This window comes from Platalea leucorodia, assembly GCF_965183815.1.
Source record: "Platalea leucorodia genome assembly, chromosome: 2".
Taxonomy (NCBI): Eukaryota; Metazoa; Chordata; class Aves; order Pelecaniformes; family Threskiornithidae; genus Platalea; species Platalea leucorodia.
The window spans coordinates 70,765,361-70,778,815 of record NC_138824.1 but is presented as its reverse complement, the minus strand read 5'-3'; the positions used below and the strand labels follow the sequence as shown (position 1 = coordinate 70,778,815).

The following is a 13,455-nucleotide window of genomic DNA, read 5'->3' as shown; positions in this document are numbered from 1 at the left end:
GGGTAGGGGCATCTCTCTGGAGGAACGGTACTTGGGTTAAAGCTCTGCTGAGATGGGCTTGGGGCAGGGCTGCAGCTCACACGGAGCCCCGCCGGGGTCGTGCAGATGCATGACTTACGTGACCAACCTTTGCATGAAACCCTCCAGAAGCACCCGTGGGGCGGCAGGCAGGGACAGCTGCTTGCAGGGACAGCTGCTTGCAGGCCCCGGGGCGCCCTGGCACCCACCACAGCTGCTTGCCGGAGGGACTGGTGCCCATCAGCCCTGGGGTGCTGCATGGGGCACCCACGCCTGCAGAAGGGGGACGGGGAGCAGCGAGGCCCTGGCAGGGGGAGGCCAGTTTCTAAATCCCGCTGCTTTTCACGGTGTGCATCCGCGGCTCCCTGCCCGGGAAATGAAGCGGGATCCCCGTTAGGAGCAGGGGCCGGACCTTTTAAAAACTGGCACCGCGGCGGTGATGGGAAACGCCGACGGTGAGGGAGAAGAGGAGGGAAGCAAAAACCCCACAGCAAGAGCCGACACCCGTGAGCTCGCCCGGCGCCGCGGCGGGCAGCGGGACGGGCCTTGTTAGGCGGCACGGGAAGAGGCCGCGCCGCTGCGCCCGCCCCGCCGGGGAGCGCCGCCTCCTCCGGCCGCGCCGCGCACGCCGGGACCGGCCCTGCCCTGCCCGGCCCCGCTCCGCTCCGCTGCCGCCGCCGCTGACCGGGCCCCGGCCCCGGCCCCGCCGGCGGGATGCAGGTGAGCAGCCGGGGGGGGGGGGCCCGGGCACCCGGCCCCCGTGCGGCCGGTGCTGCGGGGGGAGCCCGCCCGGGCGGCCAGCCGGGCCCGGGCAGCGTGCCCGGCCGGAGCCGGCGGCCTCGGGCCGCGCCGGCAGCCATGGGCCGCCCGCACCGGCGGAGCGCCGCGGGGCAGCCGCGGCGGGGTGGGGGGAGCCCGGTGACATCCCCCTTCTGGGGGCGGGGGTGTCCGCCGTGTGGCGGTCGGTCGCGTTGTGGAGCTCCGTGGCTTGGTTGTGCGGTGGTTGGTTGTTTCTCCTGGAGTACGGTGCTTGTTTCGCGGCTGTAGGGCGCGGGTGGGTGTTGCAGGCGCTTCGTCACTATGCTGGTAAACGATAGGAGATGCTGTGAAATGCTGTGTCGAGGGAAAAATGACCACAGTCAGCGACAAAAAAAAAAAAAAAAGTAATACGGTGTGCTATTTGATGTGCTCCTTTGCTTTCTTTCCTTATTCCCCCCCGCTAGTCCAGAAGTACTGGGTTTTGGTCTAGAGGAGAGATATGCTCTTGAACAGACCTAGTGTAAGCTGTATCGATACAAGCCATAGCAAAGGAGTAGGTGTGGTATCCAGTTTTCAAAGTGAACTTAGGTCAAGACAGAAAGGAAGCAAAGCCAGCCTGTGAGTGCTTGTCACTGGATTTTCATGTATTTAAAAAAATAAAATTTCTGTCTAACTTGGAAAAACTTCTGCTGAGTTTCTCAACAATGCATGGGTGCCTGTTGCCCTTGTTTTGCAGGATTATTGCGACTATTTCGCAGTAAAGTCTCTTTAACTTTCAGGAACAGTCTAGGCATAGATTTAGATCTGATTGCCTAGCAATGGGCTTGTCTGGCAGAGACTGTGCTTGCTCCTCTCTAAGCACTTGTGTAGTCACACTGACTTGAATCTACCAGGGAGACTTCCCATATACCCAGAGTTAGGCCTGCCAGGCTAACTAAGGTGCCTGTGTGTCTTCTCACCAGCGCTTCTCAATGCGATGACCGCTGATTTGGTGGCCTGCTGTTCTGCTGAGGCTCCGTACGCGAGCGCTGTGGCTGGCGTGCTTCCCACCTGGCTGATTTCCTCCCCTTTCCTTGCACCTTGTGAGAGCTGCAACGATGGTTACAACGCTTCAGACTTTTGTACCCTGCCTTACCAAGGTCTCCTGCATGTGCTGTGAGAGGGATGGAATTAAATAAAGTCACTCTTCAGGGTACTGGTCTGGGGCCGCAAAGAAGCCTCAGCGTCAGGAGGATGCACACGGTGACTTTCTGGTGCCATCCAGACAGTTACCAGTTTAGCACTGTGCTGTGTCTCTTGAAAAACTTGCCCGTGTTAAGTTTTGGAAGTGGTAAAGGTCACCTTGCATGCACATCATCCGTTTCTTGTTCTGTTCTAGGACCCAAATAAAGACACGGAGTGGAATGACATCCTGCGCAAGAAAGGTATCCTTCCTCCAAAGGAAAACCTGGAGGAGCAGGAGCGTGCAAAGGAAGAAGAGCAGCTTGCCATCCTTCAGAAGTCTCTCGGTGAGTGACTAGCCAACTCGGGCAGCAGTAGCAGGACAAGTCTTGGAACGGCTCCTGGGGGAAGCTTGTACAAATAAATGGCTAGCAGTAACTTTTATATGCCTGTAAAGCAGCGCGTCCTTTTCCAAGTCTGTAAGGGACACCAAAGCTGCTTCTCCTATAGGGTGATTGTCTGTTAGCAGCATCAAACAAATACGTTCCTGAACAAGTGGATTCTTCCAGCACAGGGAAGCTTTGTTCTTGCTGTCAGCTCCATGATTTTATCGAAGTAACTGTTTGAAAACTGAAATAAGAACAGTGCGAAGGGCGTCTGCCATATGAACGTGCAAGTAAAAGTGTCTCATGACATTACCTGCTGTATGCTTCCGCTGTTGTTCAGGCATCCCTGCCGTGGTGTGTGTGTGTGTGTGTATATGTGTGTTAGGTACGTCTTTGCTGCAGCCACCAAACTTGAAAGCTAGTGCAGGTACCCGTCTGCTAGTCTAGGCAGCCTTCAGCTCAGAGTCCTTTATATCATTGTCTTCCTATCTATATGTTTAAAGTGCTTAATGCTTTCTAAAAATCCAGTAACAGTAATACTTCCAAAATGCCATTTTTTCCATAGTTAATCTGTCCTTAAAGTAAATAAATTCTGTTGGACTGAGAAAAGCTGATGAGTTTTGATCCTGGAATGAGGTTTTTACTGATTTTCTTTCTTCCATTCTAGTGAAAACTTATGAGGACATGACTCTGGAAGAGCTAGAAGAGAATGAAGATGAATTTAATGAGGAAGATGAGAAAGCTATTGAAATGTACAGGTCAGAGCAGCATGCAGAATTGGGCTTTAATGAAAATTGGAGGTTTTTTCTTTTATATGCTGCTAGATATTGTTGAAGAGAGGAGGATGTTAGGCCTGATGATAGAAAAAGTGGGTTGTGTTTCTGGTCTCTTGTAGAGCTTCTAAGTGTCTTTAATAAGATAATTTGGTTTATATTCAGTGTCCTTTATCTACAACCTAGTTTTGCAGAGATAATGTGCACCTGCTGAGCGCATGGCTGAGGATTCTGAGAGCTTTGAAAGTCACCACCAAGATTTCCCAATTTTTGTATGAATGAGATTAAGGTGCTGCAGTTTTACATAATTACAGCGTTGGTTTTCCATTATCTCTTTATCTGTACCATCTCTCATGGTTTTTGCCATTTAGTTTGGTAGTGTAGTATCTGCAGAGGGCAGAAATGGGGGGGGGGGTGGAATTCGTGAAACATAGTTGTACTTGCATGTTGGCGGTTTTAACTTGTAATGCAAATATATTGACTATGTCAACTTGCTTTTGTTGCTCTGGGGCTTGAAGAAGTTTGTAATGTTCCTCTGAAGTCTGGGTTTCAACCAGCTCCTTTAAGTGTTGTTCTGTCAGAAATGCGTCTGTTCTCAAGATCTCTTTCCCATTCCTTGCTTTTCAGGCAGCAAAGGTTAGCAGAAATGAAAGCAGCTCAAATGAAGAATAAATTTGGGGAAGTTTTGGAGATTTCAGGAAAAGATTATGTTCAGGAGGTTACGAAAGCTGGAAAAGGTATATGGGTAGTCCTGCACCTCTACAAACAAGGGTAAGAATTTGTTTTTAACCTTTAAACCTTTCACTGTCAATAGCTGAAAATACTCTAGACAAAGGTGTAGTTATTGTGGACATTAAGGAACTGATTCTGGAGTTCTAAGAAATAAAAAATTGAATTAGTAATTTCATTACTGTTGACTCAAGACTGCTGAACTTAGCTCAAAAACGATGTTACCATGAAGTGGCTTTTTCATACATCCATACAGCACAGCGTGACTTGTACCATACAGCTACCATAGAGGTGGCTGCTGCCACGGAAATATCGAAGCTTTGGAAATTGTTCTGGATAAAGTGCGAGGGGCTGTGCGTTAGAAGGATCACTGCGTGTCTTTTAGCCTGGTGTCTAGAGGCATAAAAAAGGAATGAACGTGGTTTCCAGTCCTGTCAGCATGATGGAAAAACTTGTCAAAAAGATCTGACAAGTTGCTAGAATTTTCCGGAAAGGGTTAGAAATACTTGGTTTTGTTCACTGTCTCTAATTGCCTGACAGGTGTTCATTGTCATTTGCATACTTTCTTCCAGGATCTGCTTTTCTTTCTATTTTGCCTTTGCTCATGCAATTTCTAAATATCATGTCTTCATAAACCAATTTCTCTGTATGATAGAGGGGAAGGTTGTATTGCTAATCTCTTAAAACAAAAACCTCGCCACCCACCAAAACCTCCAGTGATGCTGATTTCCTTTGAATGCTAGAATAGCAGACAGCAAAAGTATTCGGAAGTTGCTTCTTGTAAATTTGTCTTTCCATAAATGCCACTCATCGAGCTGATATTTCTGACCTTTCTTCTGGAGCTACTGTCTAATTTGTCTTTTATTTTTTTCCTTATGCGTGTCTGTTGCTGTTCTTGACAGAATTCCACTCTGTGCCTTAATAAATCAACATATGAGCGGGCTTGCAAGAAAGTTCAGAGATGTGAAATTCATCAAAGCTATCTCTACGACCTGCATTCCCAACTACCCCGATAAGAACTTGCCTACGATATTCGTCTACCTGGAGGGAGACATCAAAGCTCAGTTCATTGGGCCTTTGGTGTTCGGTGGCATGAACCTAACAAGGGACGGTGAGTGTCTCCGTCTCCGGTCTTCCAAAGGAAAAGCAAAACTGCTTTGCGGGGAGTGAGAGAAGTCAGGCTTAGGAAAAAGGAGGTACTAAAAATCATATTAGTTTGGTTGGGTGGTTTTTCTGGTTTTGTTTTGTTGGTTTTTGTTTTTTGGTTTGTGTTTTGTTTGTTTTTTTTTCTTTTTCACCCTTATGGCTCAACAACATGTGATTAAGGCTATCTTGTAAAAGCGGTGAGTGGCTGAGTAGGCCAACATACAGATATTTATCTTATGTGTGTGCAAGCATTCACATCCTGTGTCAGATGAAACAAATTTTCCATAATATAGTAAAAGATAAATAGTACCCACGCACATTCTTTGGGGCTCTTGTACCTGAATGACTGACTTTGCCCCTGGTTACTTGATCAACCGTGCACTTGATGACTGGTGCTTGCCTGTTGCATTGTAGGGCTTGTTTCATTCTCAAGCCAATGGCATATATTGGTCTGTTGTACCTTCCTGACGTGCAGGCTTCACTCCTTATTAACCTTTAAAGAGAGCCCGTCCCTTTGGCCAAATGGGGCTGCTAGCCTAAATCGGGCTGCTTCCTTTTCCTCTTGCCATCTCCTGGAGGTGGCAGCACATTAAGCTCCTGCCTCGGTGGTTCAGGGGGCCCAAGGCTCCGTGGGGAGAGGCTGTTACCTTTCCTGGAGGTTGCAGTTTTCCCTAGACCTATTTCTCCTTGCCCATCACAGGAGCCTGGAGGCAGGCTGGGTCATGCAGCCTCATCAGCACGGCGTGCTTTGGGAGATGAGGGCAGTGATGCAGGTCTCGCAGAGCACTCTGGCTCTTCAGTAAAAGCTGCTGTTTGGAGGTGGTTGGTCAGGGATGGTATCCTACAGCAGTGCTTGAAAACAGAGGTCAGCAGTGAAAAAGGCTCTTTGAAAGCAAATGCAACTCGGATGTAACCTAGTGGATTTTACTTCAGTTAAAAGGATGATCATCGGCTTTCTTGGTAGGCATATTGGTCCAAATACCTTCAAGCTTTTTCAAGGTCAGACTTTAAGGGCATCTTTATCTGACATGAACCACAGTTAAGCAGCATTTCAAGGTCCCTGCTGAATGATGTCACTGCCTGTACTGGGATAGGATGCAAAGAGGGGTTTTTTGTTTGTGGTTTTTGGTTTGTTTGTGGGTTTTTTTTTTTTTTTACTAAACCCCTGAAGTTTACAGGATATCTTGAGCGTGTGCTGTAGAAAATGCTCCCCTGCCTTCAACTGTCAGAAGGGGAAAAGCTCAGCAATGAGATTGCTGATTTGAGAACAGCTAACTCTACAGCGGTTACCTAATTATGCACTGAAGTGAGCAGTGGTAGAAGAACCTACAGTTAGCTTTCTCCCATTTTTGGCACATAAATAGTTGATTGGGGGGGGGGGGGTCCAAAGGTGACTGACCCAGCTTAATTCAGTCATTGCAGAAAGCTGGGAACTGAAATTCCACACTTTCTTTTATTCCTTCCTTTTCCTGTAAACCTAGGTGACTTCCACTTGAGATTAAAAAAAGTGTGAGGTGGTATTCATTACTCTGTAATGTCTGAAGGAAATTAGATTTAATGATAGGGTTGCCAGCAGGACTAGGAGAAAGGTTTCAACTGAATGTGGTGTGTCGACTTTCTACCACTTCTGGGAAGCAATCCAATTTGGGTCTATATAGTAATAGGCCTACTACGGATGGTGGAGTCTCTCTTACTGTCTTGCTAAGGAACTAATAATCAGTGCATGGTGTAGTGGGAGAGAGGTGAATTGCGTTTATGAAGTACATCCCTGAAAAATATCTGTAATTCAGATGTGTAAATGGAATTGCTGCAATTTTTTTTGCTCCTCAGCAACTCTGTCCCCTGACTCTGATTAACTTGGTATATGATGCAAAGAGCTGTAACACGAGCTTTATTCCTTCACCAGCAGTAAATGTGCGAACCTGTTTTCTGCCCTTATGTGGTTTGAAAGAGGTGGGATTCACTCTTGCCAGGAGGGCTGCCTCATCTTAAAGCTGCTGCTCTGTATCAATTGCCTCTTTTACACTCCCGGTTGTAGAGGGAGCAGGGATGCCACCGGCAGGCTGCAGAGCGGTACCCTGAGCTCTGTGCCCTGTGCTGAAACCCGTGCCAGCACTAGTGGCTGTGAAGGGAGGGCTCGGCTGGAGCGGGTGCAGGAGACAGGGCAGGGGCTGGGGCCTGGGGGTGGAAGAGGAGGGGGAGGAATAGAGCAGGGCCCTGGTTTTGGTGCTGGTGATGGCAGGGTGGTAAGAGAAGTCAGCTGGGGAAGCAAGGGTGGGCTTCTTCCAGTTTGCTCGCCTGCATTCACGGCTCTCTTCTTTTGCTCTGCACAGAATTGGAGTGGAAGATTTCAGAGTCGGGTGCCATCAAGACAGACCTCGAGGAGAACCCCAGGAAGCAGATCCAGGACCAGCTCATGTCCTCAATCAGGGCGTGTGTCCCAGCCAGGGGGGAGAGTGACTCAGAAGATGACTAACTCCTGCATTGGCATCAAGATTGATACAGTGCACTTGCTCTAGGTGGAAACCCTGGCTGCACTGGAGACGCTCATCAAGGTCTCGCTGAGCCCCAGAAGGGTAGTATTTCAAGACAGCCATCTGTCTAGAAACTAAAAAAGTTTCTTTTTTTTTTAAAAAAACAACTTATTGCAGCTTCACTTAAGATCCTGAAAGACATTTTATATTATGAAACCTGAGTAAATCTTACTCAAAGTTTTAAAATACAGACATCAGTAGAAACAGAGGTCTCTTGTTATTATTTTCTTAGTAAATTGCTGACTTAGTTTAAAAAAAATCTGAAATATGAAGTGGCCTTAAGTGCACTGGTTTTGACAAGCCGAACTTGTGTAAATCAGATCTAAATATCTGGTCTTAACTGGTTACAGCACTTAGTTGGGCGTTCTCTTAGCCCATTGTGCATAGCCATCCAACAGCCTGGACTGTGTGGAGGGCTAGGGGAGGTGACCCATGATGTGAGTGCCACTGGAGGTGGCATGTGGTCCTTTGCAGGGGTGTGCTGGCAGGGGGGCCAGCACGAGGCCGTGAGCTGGGACCCCAGACATCTTGAGAGAGGCCTTTGGTGACGGCCAGCATCTCCTGGGACCTGCTGCATCCAGAACCCCCTTTCATTTAGCAGCGGTATTTTGCCTTTCACAGGGGCTGAGCTTGTCGCACCATCTTATCTGCTAATTGGGAAAGAAAATTCAAGATGGTGGTGCTTGAGTGTGAAACTGCTGACTTCTTCCACAAAATCAGAAGTCTGATGTGTTACTACAGCAGTGACATTGCCAAATGGGAGGGCAAATGATGTTTGAAGACCTGACATCTTTCTATATTAAATCTTCTAGGTACAATAATAATAATTGAGGTCTTAGAAGAGAATGAACTGAAATACCACCTTAATTATAGATCTGCTGACACTTAGAGGTGCTTGCTTATTTTGGGTTGGATTTAATGTCCACCTACACTTTCAATTTGTCTACGCTTTCAGTTTGTCTACACTTAGGCTAACAAGCTCCAAGAGCTTTTGCTAACAAGGCTGCCCCAAGGACATTTTGTTATATTGCTGATGGATTCTGGGGGTGGATGGTACAGAATGCAACACTCAATGAGCAGCATTTTTTTTTTTTTTTTTTTAGTTTTGTATTAGTTCATAGCAACTTTTAAGCATGTTTCCTGCACGCTGCCTCCCCAGTCAAATCGGTGTGTAGTTCAAACAACAGATAACTGTTCCTTAAACTTCAGGGGAAGTTGTAAGATCCTGATGGAGAGCTTTCTCTGAGATCTGAATGGTGATTTGGGTGTCACTTAAGTCTCTTAGCTATTTTGCCAAAAATCACAAAACAGCAAAAATGTTAACACTGTGCAAGTGAGCCAAATGCAGCAGAATACGAGTTGATAAATCCTGAATATTATTATTGTACGTAGCACCACACTTCTCTTGACACTGGACTATCCAAAATGCTATCAGACCTAATGCTTTTCTGTCCTTAGCTACAACTTACAATCTAGGAGAACAACTCTTTCTCTCCATAGAAGCCTGCACTGCATATTTTGCTAATCTTTTGTTTATCCTCATTTAACTGTGCTTTGGAGTGACTTCTGAGCACATGGACTGGCTTCCTTTTGGAGCAGACTATCTAGAGGAGCAGCCCCCAAAGGGGAAGTCAGTCCAAAGAGCTAGGCTAAAGCTAGCCTGAAATAAGGCCCTCTGAAATGTGTGTAGAGTGGATGTCCCATCCTCAGCCTCTCCCTCGAGATCCGCTGCTGTTGAGCTGTCTGGATTGCTGATGCAGACACAGCTGCCATACTCTTCCCAACTTGTTTTTAATTTAAAGTTTATCAAACCTTCTAGGAAGGGGAGGTGGAATCTGCAGTCCATCTTGTATAGTTGCTGTGACAACTTCAATTTGAAATTGAATTTAAAAAGTAGGCAATGCTTTGGATACTTTTTTTTTTTTTTTGGTTAACTTCTATTATTCCCTCTCTTATTGTCTCTCACTTCAGTGCCTCTATGGAGGCAGAGTAGCAATAGCATTGCAGCTGCCCTTTCACTGTCTTCTAGACCATTGATGATTCATGGACCACAGCAGGCAAGGAGCTGACAGCAGGATGACTGCTGCATTTGGATGGGGTTGCCGAGGGCTCTGTCCTGCGGGATCTTGGAAACATCTAGGGATGAAGACTCCTCAAATTGTCCCAGTGCGTGACTGGCTTCAGGGCAGCCCTGTGTTCTTTGCATCCTGCACAGGACAGCACAGGCAGCAAGACCTCGAGCCAGAATACCTACAGACAGAGGAGTCTGTTGTCCAGAGTTTGATCCAAAGCTTGTTGTTCAATCAGGAGAACTGGTGTTTCAAAGGCAGACAGACATCCCTAGGATACTAACCATAGACCTGTTAGAGCTAATCAACAGAGAAAGCTGAAGGACAGAGTACAGCTTGTGACCAGACCATATCAGCTTGCAAGGGCCTTCGCCGGTGGCTCCCGGCTTAGAGTATGTGGCTTGAACCCCCTTCTGGAAGGGGGATGCTCAAGCCCTCTACTTCGGAAACTCTGCAAGTCTTCCTCAAAAGCTTCCTGCTTGTTTCTATCTGCACTAGCACAGTGATTCTTGTTTCCTAATCTGCAAAGTAAGCCATCTTAGATGAGATGGTGTCCCCTCAACCAGAAGGGCTCATGCCTGGTGGATGAGGCACTGCCTTGGTGCAGGTTTGAGCCCCTCGGGCAGAAGTGAGAATTGAACTGAATTGCTGATGCCCTTGGCGTGTGGTGTGATAAACCCTTAGATAAATAAAAGGGGGAGGTGGGACTTCAGGCTGTTTCCATCACAGTCTTCTCTTCCAGCAAGGTCTTAAAAGAAAACCACAGCTGCCTTCCCCTTTTGTACAGAGTCTAGTGGGTTTTGTGGGCTCTGGGACCACCAAGAGAACTGAAGCTGAAGAGGACCAGGGCTGTGTATGGCCATCTGGTTGCCCCAAGATGCTCAGCTGTGGTGAGCCAGATGCCTTGTGCCTGTGAATGACACTTGTGCCCCCTGAGTAGTAGTTATGTCTATCTTCTACAAGGGGTGAACCAGGCCTGCCCAGGAGATGGTAGGGGAGGGGGAGACTGCCTCTTCTTCTGGCCTGCTCCCTGCTGCCTGTCAGGACTACAGCAGGGGCTGCCTTGCTATATAATAGGTGTCACTGAGCAGTGTGTAACAATTCAGGAGAAATGGAGATAAAGTCTGCCTTGTACTGTCTTTTGTCCTGGGCTGCTTAATGTGTTGACATGTTGGGGGATGCCATGCGAGGATGCTGTGCTGAAAGGGGCAGATGTGAGAATAATTGCAAAGCAGAAGAGGCTGAATGTTCTGCCCAGCTGCTGAGACCCACGCGGAGCATCATTTCAAATGGTCTCTGTACTTCTCGGTATTTAGCTAAGTGTGAAAACAGCTTCTTGTAATCTCATTCTCTTTCTTGCCAATCGTATTGCCCTGCTCAAGGCCTTTTGTAGAAATTAGGTCTCTGCAGGAAATGGATAATGAGATCGGTTTAACCTTTCGGCAGAGCAGAAGCTGTGGAAGCACACAGTTAAGGGGAATGAGCTTTAGCTTAAAAGGAAGCTGGCTGCTAAACAGCAAACCAAAACAGCCAATTAATATACATAGCAGAATGAGGCAATATAATGGGAGAAAATAATTGGAGAGCCTGAACTCTCATTTGCAAAGATTTGGGGCACCGTTGCTAAATGCACTTATCAATATTTTTGCAGCCTGTCAGTAGTTAGTGTCAGATCAATGCTCACTTCTCACTGGTGTGAGAAGGGTCTTTCTGTCACCTGTCATGGGAGAAGCCAGAGGCAGCGATCCTGTTAACAGTGCTGAGGCTCGTATGAGTTACTGTTCAGTATACCGCTGTGAAAGCATCCCTGACTCATCCCACACTGCAGCAGTGCCAGCGGCGGGGGGGAGGTGATCTCGGGCAATAGACAGGGACAGATGATTTGCCATTAGTGGACAGTCAGACACTGGAGTTTTTTGTGTGAAATTAAAGTGAATCACTAGTAATAAAAAGTGTTTTCTTCATGGTACAGGTTGGAAGTCCGCTGCTTACCCAGGTTATGCAAGCAGCCACATTAAGTTCATAGCAGGCTGCCCTGATCCAAGTAAGTCACCACTGATTTTCCTTTACCTAGAGTCGCTTACACTCACAATCTGCACTCACCAAACCCTGCCAAACCTGGAGGGTAATGTTTTACACCCACTTCACATGCAGAGCGAGAGCCAGGTGTTGTGCAAGCAGGGCAAGGCCATGGAGGGGCAAGTTAAGCTGCCAGTTCTCCAGGTACTTCATCCCACCGCGACTGGGAGCCTGCGTGTAGGCAGAAGTGTCTGCAGGGCTGTGATCGCAGGAGGTGAAATGAAGGAGTGTCCTTTGAATACCTGTGCTGTGCCGTACCTGGTTTGGTCAGGACCCCGTTTCCCAGGGCTCAGTTCAGCCTTGCCTGCCTCCTCTTTGGGTCTGGCCCATCACCTCCCTTCCCAAATACACTCAGGTGGCTATTTGGTTGGCCTTACTGCCGGGAGTAGTTTAACTTAGATGAGATGATTCACAATGATAAAGCTGAGCGCGTGCTTCCAGCTCTGCTGGGTCCGGGTACAGACAAAACACCCGACATTAAGGCCATAAGTTAGCATGACATCTGAATACAAATATTTGTCTTTTATAGAGTTCATGAAGAAAATAGCTCTGATCTACAGTGAGTCCCATGAAAGTTAAGGTGTACTTTTTATTCCTGTATTATAAACTCAAGTTCATAATAATTTGTCATTATTCTCTGTAAATTTAGGGAAGTTTCCTATTTCACAGGCTGTGTAGCAACGGAAAATGAGACTTCTAATACAAACCTCAGTAACTTAGTTTGGACTAGCTTTTGTTTTGTGAAGGGGGTAGGAAAAAAAAAGCACTACTATATGAATCTTTTGCTGCATATTTGTTGGGATTGGATCATGACTAAAGAAACTTTCTCTCACTGAGATCAAAGGGGAATGCTTTCCCTTCTCCATTCTTTTAAATCACTACATTGCTAAAACTAATCTATTCCCTGTCAATTGTTTGGAAGGCAGTTGAACTTACTTCTCATTACAGCCCATTACAAATCCCTCCTCATTTCAATCTCATTTAGCTAATTCAGTCATCAAAGGATTGCAGGAGGCATAAAGTATGTTATTGATGCATTTAGCTCTTCACAGAATTATTAAAAGTATTGAACTTCTTAGGTCTATCTATCTGCAGATGGCTCTTGTGATGCAGGGAGAAGCTTCATTCCCTCCCTTGGAAGGCAGAACCATTAAAAAAGAAAATCCAAGCAGCGAGAGACTTTCTCTAGGCTTGTGTGGGAGATAGATTGATGAACGATCTGACTTGTTTTCATATAACGTGTTAAAACTTTCATCTCTTGACACCATGCCAAATTTGTCAGGACTTCACCAGAGTAATTTTAAGTTACAGAGCTGACTGAAGGAATTGAGGTCTGATAAAAAATGGCAGGAAAAATATCAAGTAATTCTGAGGTTGTTTGTATTTAACACTTCAAATGTTAAATATGCAAGGAATTATATAATCTCAGGCAGAACAGTCCGTGTAAGAGATGTTAATGGACAATTAATGAGTTGAATGTAATTATGCATATTCGTAAGCCTCTGGTTCAATATATCTACTATAAGAAGTCATATTTCTTCCAGTATATTGAACAGTTTAAACACAAAGATGCTTCTTGTGGAGGCAAAAGTTACAGCATTTGCTAGCAAGAGCCAGTCTTGATTTTCCAGACAGCTGTTGCGTACCCCCAAAGTGACAGTGACTCCTGCTATGGCATGTGTCATCCTGATCCAACTCCCCTAAATATCCATGGGGAATGCTTTCCTTTACAAGGAAGGCAGCAGAACCAGCTACTGAACTTTTCTTCTTGCCTGTTCGCAGTTTATCCTTCTGTGAAATA

General features: G+C 46.6%; 1 protein-coding gene across 1 annotated transcript; it reads left to right on the top strand.

Annotated features, from left to right (window-relative positions):
- The first annotated feature begins 627 nt into the window (after nucleotides 1-627).
- Nucleotides 628-7,687, top strand: PDCL3 (phosducin like 3). Its single transcript, XM_082305164.1, has 6 exons — nucleotides 628-738; nucleotides 2,156-2,285; nucleotides 2,992-3,082; nucleotides 3,725-3,868; nucleotides 4,729-4,937; nucleotides 7,306-7,687. Exons 1-6 carry the CDS (start codon nucleotides 733-735, stop codon nucleotides 7,446-7,448), a joined length of 723 nt encoding a protein of 240 aa, XP_082161290.1. The 5' UTR covers nucleotides 628-732; the 3' UTR covers nucleotides 7,449-7,687.
- Nucleotides 7,688-13,455: the final 5,768 nt, after the last annotated feature.